The sequence below is a fragment of the Eufriesea mexicana genome, unplaced genomic scaffold, assembly GCF_001483705.2.
Source record: "Eufriesea mexicana isolate 0111107269 unplaced genomic scaffold, ASM148370v2 scaffold944, whole genome shotgun sequence".
Lineage (NCBI taxonomy): Eukaryota > Metazoa > Arthropoda > Insecta > Hymenoptera > Apidae > Eufriesea > Eufriesea mexicana.
This window is the reverse complement of record NW_016909080.1, coordinates 551537-572265: the sequence shown is the minus strand read 5'-3', so window position 1 is coordinate 572265 and position 20729 is coordinate 551537. Positions and strand designations below refer to the sequence as shown.

The following is a 20729-nucleotide window of genomic DNA, read 5'->3' as shown; positions in this document are numbered from 1 at the left end:
CTCTTCCCCGTTACGAATCGTAAGAAGAATCAGCGACGTTCACGGGGGGAAAATGGGATTTGCTCGGAGGCCTGATTGCAGCTCGCTCTCGCGGTTATGAGAGCTCGGTCGTTAGCTTCGAGCAGGTGGAGCTTCAAAGAGGAGACGCTGCGGTGAAATTACTCGCGTGACGCGTCGGAACGACGATTACGTCGCGTGTCCTCGAACGAAGGACGACGTTAACTCGAGCTTGAACGAAAAACGCGATCAAGGAGGTAAAGCCTGTCGGAGAACAGTCATGGAGGAATTGCGTGGAAGAAACGAGGAGCAACGAGGCTGAAGCAAGCCTAGAAATTTGTTCTTAACATCCACCGTCCACCTGGTGCACCTGTGTAAAGGGCTAGATCGCGAGAAAGAGAGAGATATCGATCGATCGATCGACGATTGGTCACAACGTAGAGTAACGTTGCTGCGAGCGACATCGTGGCTGCGGACATCGGATAGCGCAAACGTGTCTCTCCACCTTACCCATACCGTTAAAAGCGAGGGTTGAATTATTATTTTTTTATTTATTTATTTTTTTTGGTTGTTGGTGGGGGTGGGGTTCTATTCATACGTTACCGGTAGTTAGACTAATCTCCATGGCTCGTTGACGATGACCAAGGACCTTGAACTGAGGCAGGGAGACCTCGTTGCTGACACCGACGCTGTTCGGGCCCTCGTTCCACTTGTACCGGATGTCCCTCATCGTGTATCCGACTGAAAAAATAGAGAGACCCCCCGCGGTTGGTACGTACCTTCGCGGAAGCCCTCAAACGCGTTTCAGCTCCGAGGGGGCCTCCACTTACCTCGCACCCCCGTCAAAACCCCAACATGTCCGCTCTCTTTATTTCCCTCTCTTTCTCTTTACACACATGTGTTCGTCTTACGCTTTACTTTTCTACCATGTCGTGTTACTTATTCCTTCGGTCTCTATACGTTTCGTTCTATTCATTCTGCTCTTCTCTCTTTGTCTCTTTCTCCGTTCTCTCCTCTATCTATCTGTCCCACTCCATTCGTTCTTACTCTTTGCCTTTCTCACGAGAGAACCATTTTTAACGGGGACGATGATCCCTTTTTTAACGGGGGACAATAAAGATCGAACGCAGGAGGACGTGCAAGCGGATTCTATCAGTTGTTCGTTTATTTGTTCTTTTTTTTTTTTTTTTCCTAATTTGGTGTGGTGGTCTCGTAGTCGATCCACGCGGCCTTTTTCGATCGTCCGGGACGATCGACGAAGGAGGATCGCGGTAACGTCGTTTATCTTTATATTCTTTACATTCGTTTCTTTCGACTTTCCGAGAGCCCGTCGTGTCGGTTTGATCTGATGTTGTGGATGATTCGTCGGAGGTTGACTCGGTACTATTCTCTTCAGCCGATCCTTTCCTTCTCGGATCGCGAATCGTTAAGACAAAGGCGGAAAAGCGAGACTAGGTAGCGAATTCCGAGGGAAATAGTACGTCGTCGACCTCGGACCCGTGATAGAGGATTAAATCGGGAACGATGGATTCGTATGACCGGGAAAGTTCGTCTTCGTCCTTTGTTCCGTGGATTCAAAGATCGATGAAGTCGATTGATTAGTCGATCGGTCGATTGGTCGAATGAGTTAGCCCCGGGGACGGTTTCGTCCAAGCGGGTAAGCTCTTCCTTGATCGGAACGATCGATATAGTGTTCGCGGTATATGGCGACACGGTGATCGGTGCATATCGGTGCGATTGACGAAACCAAAAAAAAAAGAAAACAGAAAACGAAACGAGAGATAGGTTAAAAATCATAGGAGGAGAAACGAAATAGAATATATATACATGTACAAAAAGAAGGAAAGAAGAAGAAGAAGAAGAAGTAGAAGAATGATCGAAAGAAAATAAAACGGAATGCTCCACACACATCGTACCGTATATAACGGCGTGTACACGCGTGTGACAATTATGTTACAACAAGTCAATAATTATTTAACCATCTGCGCGAGCCTCTGGACGAAGTTCAGAAGGAAGAACTAATAAGAGGGGGATATCTACCTGTAGATAGGTGTATGGTTGAATGTCGTTGCCTGTGACCGAGCACGCGAAACTGCGGTAGTTCCACCTCGTTCGAGATGCCGACCGACTGTAGGCCGGCGTTCCATTTGTACCGAATATCGCGCATTGTGTATCCAACTGCCGGGAGAACAAGAACACAAATATCTTCGCTCTAACATACAATAATTAGACACTCAAGTTTTGTGTGGTAGGTATTAACGGGAGTTTTCGGGAGAACAGAGGTTTTCCGTTGTTGAACTGTGAGGGGTTAAGGTGGTAGAGAGAGAGAGGGGGTGAGGACGTAGATAGAAGCAAAACATTTGATCGAGCACCCTAAACCGCTTCCACATCGTCTATCGCTATTTACATGATCCGATACGAAATCGCGATTCCACATTTTATTCCTCTCGTTTCGTTCCATATATATTCTACCGTTCGAGATCGGCTTAAGGTGCGTTCCTGCGCTGCAAAGATCAGTTGGCGTAATCGAGCAAGGCGTCGTCGAGAAATCGCTCGTCGTCGGCCAAAATGGCCGATAAGAACTTTGCACGGTAGCGCGTGTGTAGCGTTTACGATCGTCTTTCATGGACGTAGAAAAAGTTCTCGGTACGCGATTCCATCCGGTTCTCGACCGACGTTCGATTCACGGAGCAGCGGAATTTTATCCGTCATCGGACACCGCGCCGTGATTTACTTTCCATACGTCCATAATTTTTCTCGCAAAGTCCGTTCTAACTGCGCACGGTACGGGCTATCGAGGCCGCGAGGAACGGGTTATATATTTGGAAAATAATAACCAAAGGATAGAAATTCCGCGCAGGGATAATTTATCGAACGTACGGACAGGTTGCTCGTTTTTTCTCGCGCCAGTTTTAACGCGTACTCGTCATACCCCCTGTGTCCGATCGTCGGCGAATTTTACGCGATCGATCGGAATTCGCACCTATTTATGTTCCTCTAATTCCTCGGCGCGGCCTCGAGCGTGCACATACCGGCCCGAGAAACATTCCTCCGTAACTGAATCTTAGGTGATTACGATCGTTACACCGCATTCCAGGCACCAAAGTGGCATTCCATCGCGGCGGCGGCCACATTGCGCGAACATCGGCGAAACGTGGATTAAGCGATCCACGACCGAGTATTCGAGATTAACTGCTTTTGTTTTTGGAACACGGAAATACTATCGCCGTTCCCCGTTCCGTTTGCTCATTTTCGGCCGGTAAATGCCTCGCCGTAATTCCGCCTGGCGAATGCTTTGCCGCTCGGCAGATTTATCTGTACAATGTTCGCGACTCTGGCGTGTGTCGATTGCCAGCCTGATTCCGATGTTTCCCGATGCACGAGCGAGCCTCGTTAACATTCAACGGGGCTACCCCGAAGAAACCGTGTAATTTAATCAACGGAGGAGTTTCCGTAATTTTAAACTATCGATCCTCCTCCCTTTCTACCATCATTTTCCCTTCTTTTTTTTTTCACTCCAACCGAAACTTTCCTCCTTTTTTTCTCACCCCCTTTAATTTCCCGCGTTTTCGGTTTGTTTCCGGTTTTTAAAAACGAAATCGTTATTCCTCGCTTTTGCTTTCAAAAGATTTTTGCCCCCGACTATGCTATTGTCGCGATTTTTTTTTTCTTCCATTTCTTTTTTTTTTTTACATTTCACGTGCCTGTAAGCGCGTCGGGTAAAAAGAGAGGCGCGATATATAACGTTTTAAAAAGATTTCGTAATCACCGGAAACGTTTAAATCGTCTCTTTAGACTTTAACCGGGTTTTAATCGGAACAAATTCGCGAAACGAAATCCAAATTCGCCAACGACGGTATTATACGTTTCGATCGTAAATACGGTTACACTATATCCTCGCGTATTTCATTTTTTTTTTTTTCCGAAATAGGAAACGCTTTTTTCGCCGATGTTCGTCGCGCCGTATTTATTCATGGTATATACGTATGAAACGATTACGGATCGAATCGCTACCTTTTTTCTACTTTTATTTTTTTTCTCTCTTCCCCAATAATTGGGGAATTGTCCTGGATTGGGGCAACGTTAAGCATTACCGGGTACAAGGGGTGCGGAGGGACAGAGGGACAGGTGAGAGCGGTGGCCGGCGAGTACCGTAAGAATGGAAGGTTGCGGCAACATTAGCAAAGAGTAACCGTATGGGATCGTAGTGGTGGTACCAAGTTCAGGTTATATAAGACGATAAGTGGAAAGTGTATAAAGTAGATATGGAGAAGCGAAGAAAAAAAGTTTCGTGCCTCGGCATGCGGTGGTTGTGCGGGATTTGGATAATACGCGGGTGGATTTGGCGGATGGGCACGCGCTCCCTCGCGCATATACACGCAGATACACACATATACATGCATCAGCATATACAATCGCATGCTTCGTGCCACGTAATTTTGTACGTCATGCCCGATGCCGCATGCTTTGTGCTTTACCAGTGACACGAATTCTGAACACGGAATTTAACTTCTTTTTATTCCCGCTGCAACGGTCCTTTCCAATGTTCGCGTTCGCAAAGTATGCTATTATCGAATCCCATTTAGACCGGATCGAATTCGGCCGATCGATTCGCGATCTAACGATCGTCCGAGTCTCACACGCGGCCACTCTTTCTCCTCCAAGGAGATCCAGCGAATTATTCGAATCTCCATCGTCGCTGGCGTACTCGCGAAACTCGCGTCCTTCGAAGCGAAACATTCGGTCGTGTCTCTTTCATCCTGTACCTTTTCTTCCATTTCGTCCGAGTTCCGCGACACCTCGGACGAATTCGGAGCCTCAAAGGAGAAAAAGAAAGGAAAAAAAACGGCGAAAAGAAGATCGAAGGAAGATCCATCGCGACGTTCGATCGGCGGGACGACGAGATCCCGAGAGTCGCGACGGTCAAATTCGAAATTCATTTCGCCCAAGCAGCGTAAAAGGTCTCTGCCGAATACGCACGGTAGATGAACTCCGATCGGTAGATGACTGAAGCGGCGCATTCAACGGGTCGTTAGAGGCACGCACAAGTACGTAGAAATAAGAGGAAAGCAAAAACTCGATGCCGACTAAAGTTGCGAAGTCGAAAATTCGGTCGTTGGTTAAGAGAGCGGAACAAAATATTTTCGTGCCAAAGGCATGCCGTCTTTTATCTAGGGCGGAGTATCATCAAACTACGGTCTATGGTATGGTAGCATACGCAAAAGTGGCCGAGGATTGGGTACCAGTATTTTGGAATATCAAAGAGAAAATCGGTTGAAAAGTCGATAGATCATAACCAGATATTCGAAATAATATATAGGCATACCGAACTGGGCCACGGCACGTCACGTCGTGGCTAAGATGCTGCAGTCGTTTCGTTCTTACATGCGCTGGGCTAGATGCACAATGCGTTTTAATTCGGTCGCACCGTAGTCGACACGTCGTTTTCTGTGTTTAGCCTCCTTCGGGGCTGGCCGTCGTCGGCCCTTACTACGTCCCCGGACACGAGGCTCAGTGCTATATGTCGGAGGCTTTTTAGGGGCCGGGGGCTTGGTTTTGTGATAGTGATGGTCAAGTGGTGGTGGTGGTGGTGGTGGTAGTGGTGGTGGTGGTGGTGGTAGTGGTGGTGGTGGTGGTGGTGGTGGTGGTGGTGGTTTCTGTGACAGTGGCAAAGTGGTGACTTTTGGTGTATTCATGTAGCACACGTTCGTAAAGACGTATCATCGTCGGAGCCAAAGGTAGATGTTTCGATCGCTTTCGTCCGAGAACTCTGATATGTACAGCCGTGCGTGTGCTCTATGGTTTTATTCGAGTTTCGTGCGATTTCTCCGTCGATTCTTATTGATCGTTTCCCCGAATATTTTCCCAATTTTCGCATCGACCTCTTGAAATGGTTTCGTTCTGTCCCGAGTTCGAGTAGCTCGACGCGATAGCCTGGCATTCGAGGCGACGAGTCTCGCCTCGACCGCTATACTTGCGGAGAAATTACACTAAAGTTCGCTAAGACCGACGTGATAGTTCGCAATAGTGGTAAATTGGTACAGTGGAGACCCTTCGGAGGATGCTCGTAAATACGTTTTACGGTTATGTACGGTTATGTCACGCAGATTGCGAATATGCAGAAGCTCGTACTGGTCCTCGAATTATTCTCCACGAGAATAATCTCTTTACGATTAACTTTCTCGACCATTTTTCTTTCTCGTTTTCCGTTCCTTCCTTCGGATTTCTCTTTCCTCTTTTCTTTCCCGCTCTTTTGTTTTATTACGTGTATATAAACCAGCACGAAATGCGTCTGCTCTCGCTGCGTAAACGTCGGTCAGCTCGATATCCACCCAGTGGTGGATTAACGGTCGACCGTACTTCTGCGTGATCGAGCTCACTACCTGTCGTTTGGAGTTACTGCAAATTGCACGTCCGCTCTCGTCGACGATAGCGACATCGCGAAACGCCGAAACGCGATTACATTGGAAAACGCGGTGGCGCAACAACGTTAATGCGCCACGTAGCAGGCAAAACATCGTAAATTGGCTCGATAACAAAGGCCCGCAGTGCCGTTTTTTCAACCGGAGCAAATGAATTCTCGGGCTTGACCAAGTTCGTCGCCGACGACCCCTACTGGCCCGATAAATCGCAACAATAACGAGTAGGCGTGTAACGTTGCCCGATAACGAGATTAAAAATAACGATGCCGATGAATCCTGTTCCGCCAACTTTAATTAATACCCTTTCCTTCGTGCCAATCGAGCGTAGAACTACAACGGGATTCATCGTTTCCCCGTGAATCACGGATAGGCCACGGGAAATATTACGCAACTCGTTGAACGTAAATTACGAGGATCCTTAATTTTCGGATAACGAAGTAGTTTCCGATCGGAAAATTAGTCGGACGACGTTTTAATTAGACAGACGTGGAATTTTCCGGGCGAATAAAGTTTCGCCGATTCGCGTAAATTACGCGGGAACGTTGCTAACCGACGTTCAACAGCGACGAAAGTTATCGAACGATTTTCTATAATTACTCGTCATTTACGGTCAGATTGGTATTTACCCGCGTCCACACGCGTTCTCTTCATTATGCTATTACCGGCCTGTACTTTTATTTCGCTTTTATCCCTTTTTCCAGGAACTCGAACGTTTTCCGAATGTCCAACCCGATGCGACGACGGGGATCGACGATCGATGCTCCGTCCATTTACGTAAGTAGCATCAACCTCGATATTAATCGTTATTAATTACCATTTCGCGACGAAGGGGAGCAGTACCAGGTGGGGGGCGGGGGGTGGAAATGGCGCATGGTCCGCGACAGATCGGAACAGAAATACTTCTAACGACGGTAATAATTTCGCCGGGGACGAGGCTGGAGCAATTAAGGACGACGGCACGATCCGGCTTTCTACTCCGCGAAACTAATCAACGAACTTGGTCAAGTTACTTTGATATCTCGAGCGTCCGACTTCCGGCGGCCTTTCGTCGTATCCTGCAAACGACTGAGTTTTAATATAGATCTCTTAGCCGGAACGAGTTAGGCCGAAACTTTTTCCATTGTCCCCGTATAGATTACCAATCTCCGCTAGACTTCTGGTATAATCAAAGGCACCGGATGCGTTTCACGACTCTTTTTGTTTCTCCCCGTACCTCTACCATCCCTGTCCGACGACTCACGGCCTCCATCGTAACGCGGCGCGTTACCGATCGTTCGCGATTTAGCTTACCGGTTGTTACCAGGTGCGTTCGTTTTATCGTCTATTTACGCATCCGAATCGTCGATAATATCGTATCGTTATCGCGAACCGCGGCAAATCTGCCGGATTATACGCTACAATTACCGAACTTATTGATACAGGGGAAATGATTTAATGACCGCTGAATGATCAGCTGCTGCTGGCCCGATTATCGTTAACGAATTAACAGCTTGTTTACGATAAATATTTCTAAAGGGACGCGGTTTACCCTCTCTCGGACGTTTCCACGATCGCCCCTGCCCGATCCCAATTAATCGCTCGATCGTTTTCATCGCGAGCCAGCCCTCTCTCGGACGCGCAGCTTCGATCCAAGTGGATCGGAGAAAGAAATGTATACGTATATACCGGTCCTTCGAGATGCAATCCGGGGTTGAAAGAAAGAAAGTTGGACGAAAGAGAGAAAGAGAGAGAGGGTGAGCATCCGGGCATCCTCTTTCGGTTTCACACAGCCAATAATCGCGTGCAATTTGCAGCAGTGATAATCGGCGCGAGCTCGTGATAATACGCACACGCACACAGGCCATTCGCGCATACACGCACCAGGTATTCGCAGTCAGACATCTATACACGCACGCAAGGTGGTTGCGTTTCAGCTTTTCCCGTACGTGCCACCGTACACTGGTGTGTTACCAGGGGCGTTAGCTTCTTTCTCGCTTCGCCAGACCTTCCGTTCTCTATGCTCTCGTAACGCTATTAGCAGCCTAAACGCAGCGGCACGTCTCTAGTCGAGCCGTGTGTCGTCGACTTGTTTTCGTGCTCAAGTCAACCGCCGAAGGTTGATTGCGTATACAGCGAGCGTCCCGATCGAGACGGCCGTCTCGGCTGTTGAGGACGCTCCTCGTCAAGGTGCTCTTTGTTGTTCGCACACTGTGCGTCGTTGCCGAGCCGTACGCGTGATTCGACTCGAAACTCGTCGAAATTTCCCGAAACGGGCGAGCGTCGCAGTCGTTCCCGAACTTTTCGCGTCTCTCGCTCGGTCCGAGCGGAATTTTACCGGTATTCGTGTTCGGTAGCGTTTGACCGTCTTCGAATACGAATAGTCGAATCGAACGCGAATAATATCCGCGTGTGCGCGTGTCCCTGTGCCGATACGTAGACTCTCGGCCCCTCTTGGTTCTCCGGAGGATTCGCCCATCGGTGGAATCTTCGAACGAAGCTGCACGCGTCTGGCTCGGCAAGTTCACGATGTCACGTAGAGGTAAGAGTCATCGTGAATGGTATAGAAAACCCAATAAGAGTGAGCGAGAGCGGGTGAGTGAGCGAGTGAGTGAGTGAGTGGACGGAGTGAATGAAAGTGATCCACGACGATGCCGCGGATCGTGTGACTGATTCGTGTTAGTGAGCGTGTGTAAAGTGGCGAGTGATGGACAGACAGACAGACAGATAGATAGATAGCTAGAGAGGAGAAGACAGAGAAGAAAGACGGAAGAGATAGGTGTCGTGGGCGGGGAAAGGGCGAGGGGAGAGAGCGGGGTGGTCGCGTTGAAGGGGGTGGGCTGTAAGGTGTCGGGTAACGATAATTTCGTATGAGCGTGTAAAAGAAGAACATACGAGGTTTCCTTTAGCTTTCGTTTTCTCATAATTTGTTCTTTTTCCTGTTACGTTTGACGCAAATGTACACGATAGAAGCGTCTTTCTGAGCTTATCTGAAAAAGGGGTTGAAAAGCGATGTACAGTTGAGTCGCGTTTAATCAACGGCAATCGACCCTTGACCCGATTCAACAAGGTTTTCTCTTTTTACCTTCGTCGCGATAAAAAATGTTTTACCTTTCGTCGAACACGAGTGGATAACGAGTGTAACGTGACTGGAAATGAACCGTATTTTTTTCTTTTTTCTTTTTTTTTTTCTCTTCCCGTGACGTTCGAAGGGTTCGAAAAGGCGAACGTCGATTGCCGTTCGCAAGGTCGACACTGTTGATGCTCCAATGATTCATTCGGATCGTATGTTTCCATGTACGGTATGTAGCGTGTCTGTGTGACAGTGGACGGAGGCGAGGGTGTCGAACTTTTCTCAGATTCGTCACTTTAGTTCGGTATGTATGCATTTATACACGCGCACGTGCGTACTTACAGCTCTCGATCTCGATATGGCAGAGCTGTCGGTCCATCGGAAAGTATTGCAGATTCATCGGACACGATGCCGTGATCGTTAAACTGTAACAAACGCAAAAATTACTTTCAGTCTGTGCGATCTGTGCAAAACGGATCGTCGATTTTCGCTACGTCTTAGACTCGTGTCCTCGAATAATCGTACATGGAGGACCAATTTCATTTTCGCCGTATACCCAGAGTATCCGCGAGTCCTCCGCAGCACGTATCGCCGTGTCGAGCAACGGTTATCGATAATACTCCCCTCAAACGTGGAGAATTTATAAACGTATGATACGTCGATACCCATTCCGATCAATTTCCCTTGGTGTTTTACGTTTTCCGACCACGTCGAATCGGCCTCGAGTTTCTAGATCCGGAAGGCAATGTAATATAAAGCGACGAAAGGGTGCGCACGGGAAAGTTAGGTATGCATGGATCGTCTGAATATAGCAGCGCTGTTAATACCGGAACACTTCGCGTTGGTTTAGAGGGGAATGGATACCGGGGATGATACCGCCTCGTCGCTCTTCACTTCCCACTAGAGGGTTGCTCGTCGAGGACGCGAGTCCCGAAAGTCCAAAATCCGTCCCTTTCCTGTTCCTACTCTTCCCAACCTGGCCTCCGAGACGACTATATCTCGCGGTACTTCATCTTCGTGACCGAAAGATTCGGAAAGCTCGTCCTCGGACTGAACACGCGATTACCCGCGATCCATCTCTGACAGAGTCAGACAACTGGTCTGTCTGGCAACCACGACTCTTCCGTGCATCCGCGCCATCATCATCATCATCGTCGTCGTCGTCGTCGTCGTCGTAGTCGTCGTCGTCGCCTTCGTCGTGGTCGTTAGGCGGCGAAGCATACTCAGGTGTGGAAGGTTTAAAGCCGGCATTCCGCGTGTTCGATGACGAAGTAGAGAAGTAGAGATCGTAATCGATCACGTCGCGTCGACAGCGCGAGAAGACACGTAGAGAGAAGAATATCTGTCGTATATTTTCCTATTTCGTTGGTATATCGAGAGCAACGGAGAGCAGAGCCAAGCTGAAAAGGTACGGTTAGCGAGGACTTTCGGGGGATTTGTGTTCTCGACGAGCGTTCCTTGGGTGGTGAGCGTGGAGGACCGTCACAAAGGGGATGGAAACGACGACCGATGCTCGGGAGAAATTTGTCGTGGCTGGTTCAACTTCTTTCTCGAGTGTTTAGACGGTTCTCCGGCGGTACGGGGTATCGAAACGGGGTTAAAATCGCGCCTGCACGTGGCAGTTTTATAGCGCGTCTCCTCGCCCAAGAAAATATATTCCATTACTCCGAAAAGTCTTCTTCGCTCGTGGTTTCTCGGACTCTCGTCGACGTCGAGCAGCGAAATTCTGCTGCGCTTCGTGTTCGGAGAAATTGGTCCTTCGTCGAGAGGGTACTTGGCAACGATTCTAGTTATGGATCAAAGTCGGTGTATCGATATTGCGATTCTTACGTCTTTTTCCTCGAATTTATCCGGTTTCTTCCTCTCCCTGTCTCTCTCTCTCTCTCTCTCTCACTCTCTCTCTCTCTCTCTCTCTCTTTCTCTCCCCCTTTCTCTCTTGGCCGCTGTTCGATTGTGGAAACTTAAGAAATTGGTTTAATTAAGACTAAGAAAGATCGATTGACCGTTGACACTCACCGTATACTACGTGTGATGCTTCCCGAGTAATGAATACGAATGAACTCGTTGCTGGTGGTAGCGATGTGAAAGTACGACTGCTTCTCGTTGACGAAGAACGTGTCGGGTACCCAGATGTTCTTGATGAACTCCGAGCCGACGCTCAGCGTCTCGACGTCCTTCCGTTTCTTGAACGCGAGCCGCGGGTCCGTCCAGAATTGCCGGAAGTAAAAATCCAGCGTGAAGTCCTGGCACGAGACACACACACACACGCGAGTGCATTCATTAGAGCCGTAGATAGTGGTGTTTCGAGACTTCGAGACACGCGAGAACGAGCGTGGAAGAACGTAAAAGAGCAATTCCGCGGTTGCAACTTTCGCGGTTGGTAAAACGCGACGGGAATCGGCGTGTTCGATCGGGGCGCGATCGTCTAGAAATTACAATGGCCGCGGTGTGCTGTTCGGGCCGAACAATGCGACGTGATACGTACGTATAGACTAACAGCGTTACGCGACAATGCCTTCGTTAAAAATAACACGGTTTCGCCGGATACGCGAGGAAGAAAGCAAACGCGAGCCGATATCGCGACTGGATAACGGCTGCCTTCCATCCGACGCGTCTCTCATCCTCCTTTGCGCGAATAAATAGATTCGCATCGATTAAATTTCCCGATTTATTCGATACGTCGCGCGTTCCAAACGCTCGGTTCATCCGATCTTCGCTTTCAGACTCGTCCACGCGAACCCCGATGAATTCCTCCCGCGAGAGATACTCGTCGCGATGGCGGCAACGAAAGAACGCGATTATCCTTCGCGTTGTTCCTCGTTTTTTCTCGCGTGTGTCGTTTTTCTCTCTCTTTGTTTGCTAGGCGGGTACTCGTGGCGGGAGGGTAGATTCAGCGTCTTTCCAACGGGGATGGAGCACCGCGAGAAATAGAGACGGAAATAAAGAGAGAGAGACGGTTGTAGGCGAAATTGTCGCGCGATTGAAACGATCAGGGGAAACAGCGAGACGCAACACCGGGAAACGAAAACGCGAAGCGACGCGATCGTACAAGATAGGGGCTCGAGCGATCGATTAATGGGAGAGGAAACGCAGAACTGAGATCGTGGACGTCGACAGGTAGCTCGAAACTCTTGTCGACCGATGCTGTCGACTACTCTGTCGACTACTCTGTGTCAGTACCACGTGTCGTGGTTATCGTAACGCGTTAAATCGGCCACTTGAACACTCACCTAACCCTATCGAGGCCTCCTTCAACGTTCCGTTCTGACCTCACGCTGGCAGCTAGGCACGCTCTTATTTCACCGGCTAACAAAGCGTTTCAGACACCGTTCTTTCGCGACCCGAACTCTTTTTTCCCCGAAATATTTAACAGCTAACGAACTCGATTCTCCGTGTTCCAGGGTTCGCCTCGTATTCGTTCAACGAATCTACGCGAAATTCATTTACAATTTGCCATACAGGCGTAACACGCAGGACGACTGGATTGCCGCGTAAAGTCGAACGATTTTCACTGGCAACAAATGATTTCACGGCTTAGTTGTTCGGGTTCGAGCGAACGGAAGATCGTGAAACGCTCGATCAAAAATTTTACGCATGACGAATAAATCCGAGCGCGATTGAATGGGCGCGATTTTACGCGCTGCGGTTCCAGATTCGATAGATTTAATATTTAAAAGTACCGCCATTTAACGGATGATCGTCGAGCGGCGATTCGAGAGATCGGGAATAGATCCTCGCGAAGGAAGCTACGCGGTCCGAGATATTCAGGAATCTTCGTTTAAACTTTGATTAACTCGGTTCGATCTCATCGCGAATTCGTCAAACGACGTAGCGTGCTATTCCTCGTAAATTTCCACTTACGACGAGGCGAGTAATTCGTTGAACGAAGAAAGTTTAAGTGGCCGAGCGAATAGTTGGAGCGTAATCAGCCGATCCCGATGGCTAGATTTATTATTCGAGATGAAAGTTTTTTGATTAGTCTATTATCAGTGGGGCGTAATTACAAGGGAACATATTTTAAACACGGTTAAACTTTCGCCGGCTAACGAAGACGCTATTAAAAGTTCACTTATCAAAGACAAGTAACGCGCGTATCGATCGCGCAATAAACCGATCGTATTTGCATTTAATTTGCCAGACGAATGGGGCAGATACGAAAGATACTACAAATATTCCATTTCGCGAACGTATAAATTTGCAAACTCGAAAGACGATGCTTGAGAAAATTGTTGTTTATACGAGATAAGGAAATCCGAATCTTTAATCCGAGGATTGAAATAATTCGGCTACTCGCGACAGCAAACTCAAATGAGCTAGGACCGAGTAGGAAATTTCTGTTTACATGTTGGTAGCCGGTTGCTGAAATCTGGACGATATCACAAAGTTTCGACGATAAGATAATTCGATAGAATTGGAAATTACACAGGTCGAAGGGAGCTGTATCGCTCGGTGGTACACGGTTCACTCGCATCGGATCTCTGTCGACGTGGTCGATCTCAGTAGGGGAGTTCCACGACGCGAGGGTAATTCGTGTGTACACGCGAAAGCGGTAAGGTGCATGGACCGTGTATATGGTGATTATATGTATTCCATACATAGACTATTATTACTCGGGCAACACTACCAGTACTACGTGCAAGCATGCTACGAGACGCTATCGAAGCGACATGCACTGCCTACTCTGTACTGCGAAGAGAGAATCTTAAGTCTAATTATAAATACTTATGTCTAATCGAACTTGGAACTCGGTAACAGTAGCAACGATATGCAGCAGGATCTGAAAGTTGTTGGAACTTTAGCGTGAGATCGATTACTCCTATCGGTTTATTCCTGTATTTCGTCCAATCAGAGAACCATCTCCGAGACAATCCTCGCGACCGATCGGTCACTTGCTCATGATGGATATAATAAAAATAGCGAATCGTTACGTTCGACTTCTCGATCATTGCATCGACATACGTTTGCTCCGTTAAATCGTTATCTGACCAAGCGTACCAAAAATGCCGTACACAATTAATCGTGAGCGGAAATACGCTTTGCTCGTGGGATCGTGATCGCACGATGCTTAAACACGGATGGTGCGTAGTCCAGGTGTGTTTGCCGACGTTTTCCTGATTTTTCCTACCACGAGCGAATCTCGTTCGTTTCCACGCGCGTGTGTGCGCGAGGAACACCTTTCTGCCTCGCTTCTCGTAATCGAAGCACGCCGGCGTGGCTGTCGTGGAAACGACTTCCATGCGTGCGCGAAGAAATCGTCGGGAAAGTTTTGATTTAGGGCTACGAGTTCCGTAACAAAGGCGAGGGGGAAAAGAAGCCGTGGGATTTTACCACCGATAAATAACAATTGTCGCCATAAATTCGTAGATTCGCGTTCTCCTGTCGCGTTGTACACGAGTTTCACCTTTTTCCTTTTCTTTTTTTTTTCCTCTCCGCTTTATCCCCGTCCACGCTACATCGAGGATTTTACGACTATTACAGACGTAGAATTGGAATTTTCGCAACCGTTATAGGTGTGAAATTTTGTCGGAAGAGAGGAGGCAGAGAGAGAGAAAGAGAGAGAGAGAGAGCGAGAGGAAGAGATAGAGATAGAGAGAGAAATTCAGGAAACTTTAGGAACGAACTTGGACATTTTACAGCTCCAATAACGGCTGACACTCGCTCCAGCGATGCTGGAAAGATTTCAACCCGAGGCGACGCTTACCGCCGTCATCGACGCTGTATACGTTGCCGCGATATTTTTCTGACGTTTTCAAGCGCGGAAAGTTTTATGCCGGATAAATGCACGGATTTATGCTATTGCGATGCTTGGATACCGCTTCAAGGGTGCAGCTGAAACACGAAAATAATAAAAAAAGGAATAAATAGAGGTCCGTCTGAACGGGGGTTCCTTCGTTCGGTATTAGTCGAACGACCCTGTGTTTGTCTAGAACACCGACTAGTTCTGTTTTCAATTCCTAGGGAATTTCCTGTTTCTTGCTACTCGGTCACTAAGACGATCCACCGAATCGCTTTTTCTTCCAACTCCAAACTAGTTCGCGCTCTCGAAGAGATGCCTCTAAATCACTAGTTTACTCGGCGAATCTGACCGGTGGTAATTTCGCGATGGTAATTCCGCGACACGGGCTGACGTATTGAGATGCATCGAATCACACGAGCGAACCGCGAGCCGCGATATAGACGCGAGAAATTGCCAACGAACGACGTGTACCCGATGTTTACCGCGGAAGGTAACTTTCGCGAGTGAACGAGCTTTTTCACCGTATTCCCGTGGAAAAGTGCACCCTCGAAGCGGTGCTCGCTCGCAACAACGTATGCCGCATTTCGATATCTGGCATCGTCTACTTTTCAACGAGTCTCCAGTTTCAACTGCTATTGCGTCTTTCGCGATGCCACGCACGCAAAGTTGCTCGTTGTTATATTAATTGGAGGCCGTGTAGTGGTCATAAGTAGTTTCTGATGCGAACGCGAATCCGTGAATGCAACTTTAATTAAAGTGGGCTCGAAAGTAACTCCGTTGTAACGTGGTGTTGATGTCACTTCGGGCGGAAGTTGTCATGGCAGCAAGCTTCGCTTCGTTTGGCGTTCCTCCAGGCGCAGTGCAGTCGTGTCGCGATGCGCACTGGACGTCTAATTTGTCGTATCACGTTTTCTTTTTTTTTTTTCTCTCCACGCTCGTTACCCATCGATTCGCGACCATCCTCTCGCGACCAAGACGAGGCCTAAATTCTCCGGTCGAAGCGAAAATCTCGCGGGTCCGTCGAGATCGCGTTCATCCGATCCGACGTCCTAGAGCAAGTATCCTGTCCCGGGCAAAGATGACCGGATCTAACCCCCGGAATCGCATATCCCGTGTAGCATCGTAACGATACCAAGAACGTCGACGCTCTGACGAGTGTACCTAAGCACACTCTGCAAGTTTTCCTTGGCAAGAGAAGAGAGTTCGCGGGCAGGCAGGTAGCGCAGGCGAGCGTTTTGCCTATACGAACATCGAGATAGAGAAGAAACGACGAGTAACGAGGAGTAACGAAACTACTAGCGGCTGTGTGACACAGGTAACGAAGCTGTTACATACAGAGAGAAGCGGTTTCAAAAGCGGAAGCTCGCAAGCGAATCGAAACTGAAAGACGGTGAAAGAAAAGACAGAAGAAGTAGTAGAAGAAGAAGAAGAAGAAGAAGAAGAAGAAGAAGAAGAAGAACGAAAAAGAAAAACAAAAGAAAATAGAGAGAGAGAGAGAGAACGCAAGAGCAGTGTGTGTACGACGAATGTGGAAGGCGAGAGATGGCTCGTTCGAGAACGCAGCTTGGCTCAACGTGTGTCCCACGTTGTGCACCTTCGCGCCTCGACGAGTGGCCAGTCTGTGTGTACGCGTGCACGTAATCTCGCGTGGATCATCGTGCGCGCGTGATCGTGCAAGCGCACGCACACACACACACACGCGGATATCGATAATTAGAATGTGTACGGCATCATAGTGATTCATAGCGACCAGAAGCGTACTGCACACACTGACAATGATACAGCTCAATATAGGTGTCGTATTATATCCATAATGTAATATAAATATATATATATGAAATATATATATATGTATAGATATCTATAGACACAGTATTCGTATAGTTTCGATCGTAGTCGCAACGTCGCACAAGCTAGAATCATTTTTATACTCTATGCGTTCGTCGGCTGGCCGGAAGGAAGCAGGGGATTCGGGAACGTGGTGTTTCTCGTACGATTGTGTTCACGGACTCTCTCTTTTGCCACTGTTCTCGCTCCTCTTTGCGTGTTCCCGTAGTCGTACGCGAGACGTCCGTCTGATAAACGCGATGTCCAGAATCTACGAGAGTAGAGAAAGGCCGGAAAGACCGAGGGTGGAGGGAGGATCTGCACGGGGTGGCTTCCGTCTCGAAGGAAGAAAAGATGAAAGGGAGGGCAAATTGATAGGAAAATTGGCTACTTTGCTCGTTCCTCGACGAGTTTCCGAACAGTGGACAAGTTTCCGATCAGAGACGATCATCGACGATGGACTGGACTCGAATCGGTAGGTTTGGAAGCTTGGACCATGGACACACACACACGCGCGGAGTGAGTGAAACGAGAAAGGGGGTGAGAAGGGGGTGAGAAAGGGGTGAGAAAGAAGGAATATACAGTGGAGGCTCGCCAACGGGTATAAAAATCGCGAGTCACGTCCCAGGTGACAGTGTCGACTTGATTTGGTTTCCGCACAGGGCTCAACACCTGGGGTCCAGTCTCGTACATTCAGCTCCAAACTCGCATTCTGGATCTCGATCGAACGTCGAGGTGTGTCCACCGTTGATCGATGGTGTTCGACGAGGTCGGTAACGCGGCAAATTTCTCCTCGTCGAATCGCGATTAAAGAACAGAGTCTCGACGAGGGGCCACGATTAACGAGGATCTCGAGCCTGGATCCGAGTCGAAATCGTTGAAATTCGTCGACGAGGTGGGAAGAGAGTTCGGCACGGGTGACGGTGACGAAAATCGATCCAGTTTCGTGCTAGTTTGAAACTGATTGCAGACACCGGAACAGATACCTTTGAATACTACAGGAGTATACGCAATACACAATACGTTATATGATTACGCTATATACGTATCTTAAATATCGAGAAAGAAAATATATATATAGATATATATATACCATACGTGACGCTGTATACACGCTTATATACGTATACATCTAGAAATTGCGAAAATACGTGTACGTCTACGCGTATATATGCGTGCCTCAACGTATGTGCGGCCTGCAGTACTCGAGTCGCGATTAATTCTCATAGAGCTTCGCTCGGTATGATCATCCTCGGTCTCGTGACTCGCGAATCAAGTAGAACGAGTCGAACATTTCGTCGGACGCGAACATTTTTCGTCCCTTCGAATCAAGAAGCCAGAGTGGCGTCCGTTTGCTTTCACCCTTCGATTCGTAAATCCCCACTACGCGATAAAACGAATAGCCAGAAAACGATATCGCGCGAGAGAACCGTAAAAAGCGTTAGAGCTGATTGGCGTGTATGGTCGAATACATTTTTCTGGCGTGTTTTTTCCCTCTTTTTCTTCCTCTTTTTTTCTGTATTTTTCTTTTTTTTTTTTTTTCCCCCAAAGGGAGACCACGTTTCCCATTGTTCGGGGCTGGTTTTCGTTTCTGACCGAGCTCTCGTCGCTGATTCGAGCACTGCGGGTAGGGCCATGCAACAAGAACATCGCAAATCGAATTAAACGAGTCAACCATAAACCATAAACGAAGTGGACAAGAATATATCTTGCGAAGACTGTGGAACGTAGCAAGGTTCCCTTGTAACAGTTCAGCCAACCAAACAGCTGTGACGAGCTATAAAAACGTAGGTTAGTAGGCCATCCGTGTAGGGTGTGAGTTTGTGTGTACGTGTGTGCGCGTGTGTGTCTGTATACGTATGTCTGTACATGTACGTATGAATGTATGCATGTATCTCTCTTTTTCTCTGTGTCCTCTGTGACATGTGAGTGTAGGTATATGCATCTGTACGCAAACGTGTACGTGTACGTGCCAATATGCCCCTTGCTGCCAACATAAATATCGCGAGCCGCGATGCCTATGTGTCTCTTGGTGCACGTTTCCCCAGTTACCCGGTCGAGAATTCCTCGAGATTTCGATGCGTGTATGAAATACTTCGGTTTAGGCTTTTCCACACAGAGCGAGAAAGAGAGAGAGAGAGATAGAGAGAGAGAGAGAGGGAGAGAGAGAGAGAGAGGGGGAGAGAGAGAGAGAGAGAGAGAGAAAGAGAAAGAGAGAGAAAGAGAAAGAGAGGTAGAGACAGGGAGAGAAAGAGAGAGAGAAAGAGAAAGAGAGGTAGAGACAGGGAGAGAAAGAGAGAGAGATAGACAGAGAGATAGAGGGGGAGAGAGAGAGAAAAAGAGAGAGAGAGAGAGAGAGAGAGAGAGATAGAGAGAGATAGATAGATAGATAGAGATACGGATACGCCGCGACCGATCTCGTTCGACAACGAAAACTTTACGCGACGCCGCGGTTCCATCACCGCGAAAACTTACATTTCGCGACCGGGTTCGAACAATGCTAACGAACGATGAATATTCACGGACGAATATTTATTAATCTCACTCGCGTCGTCCCGTATTGTTCTTTCGGTCGAATTTCACGTGGGACGCGAGCGTATATGAATATTTGCCGTACACACGTGCACACACGCGCGGTTCGGATAATCGCGAAACAAACAATCGGAAACAAGCGGCATAGTGGGATGAAACGGCGCGCACGAAAAGCTGATTCGTTCGGTCGATGTGTCGGTATCGCGCGGCTCGATACGATCGATCGGCCGGATCGATCGTTGCCCGGTCCGTCGGTAGCACGTCCGATCGATCGATCGATCGATCGTGTGTCGCTGCGGTGTTCGGTGTCGGTGTCGAATCGACGATTCGATTCGCCGCGATCGCTCTCACGGTGAATACGGTTGATTCCGTGAACAGTGTGAAAGAAAAAGGGGTACACGCGTCGGAACACGCGTCGGTACACGCGTCGGTAGGCGAACGAACAGGGAGGGTGAGAAAGAAATGAACGAACGGCTGTCGATGTGAGTTCTGTATGAGTTTGAGAATGCAAACTGTACCATCAACACTTCGGACACGGAGCTGATGCTGAGGACATACATGGTGACGCCGACCTCCACTGGTGGACCTGCAATCAACAAAACCATCCGGCCTTGGTCGCTCTGATTATCCGCTAGTTTCTAAGTTACCGTACATGTGACAGGTAATACATTGTACGTAGATAACGGTTAAGTTCGTGTGTTACCCCTGATTCACGGTTCCAGACGCGTTCGCTCGTCGAACGTTGAAAGAGAGGAACGAAAGGGTTGGTCGTTCACGGTTTCAGACGAATTTTCGATTGTCCTACCGATTTTCGGCGGTACCTGTGGTTCTTTTCGCAGATGAAATCGCGAATCAGGGGTAAAATGCAAGCGTACAAGTCGAAGAGAGCTCGCACCCTGCACGGAACCAAATCAACAGCACTCGTCGGCCACGTTGCTTTCCAAGCTAGAAGAATTATTCACACTTGACTCGTTATACATATACACGGATATATAATTCTTCTTATATATATGTGTATATATATACACACCCATCACAGTCACGTGCTAAGCAAGGTGACTTTACCTTACTCGACTATCGTCTTTTGTTTCACTTCCTTTTATACTCTTTTGTTACGTTTTCCTTTCCTTTCTTTCCCTTTTTGCTTCTTTTCTCGTTACTCTTT

General features: G+C 48.1%; 1 protein-coding gene across 2 annotated transcripts in view; it reads right to left on the bottom strand.

Annotated features, from left to right (window-relative positions):
* The window catches only part of Rdl (Resistant to dieldrin), a 34757-nt gene that overhangs the window by 4469 nt on the left and 9559 nt on the right, over positions 1–20729 (bottom strand). The window contains exons 1-4 of one of the 2 annotated variants that reach the window (XM_017899521.1): positions 20083–20217; positions 11485–11711; positions 9811–9893; positions 601–738 (exon numbers count right to left, since the gene is read on the bottom strand). In XM_017899521.1, coding sequence (XP_017755010.1) covers positions 601–738; positions 9811–9893; positions 11485–11711; positions 20083–20169 — 535 coding nt within the window. In that variant the 5' untranslated portion in view covers positions 20170–20217. Of the gene's footprint in view, positions 1–600; positions 739–9810; positions 9894–11484; positions 11712–20082; positions 20218–20729 lie in introns of those variants that run through there. The other variant, XM_017899520.1, reaches the window with a different exon arrangement.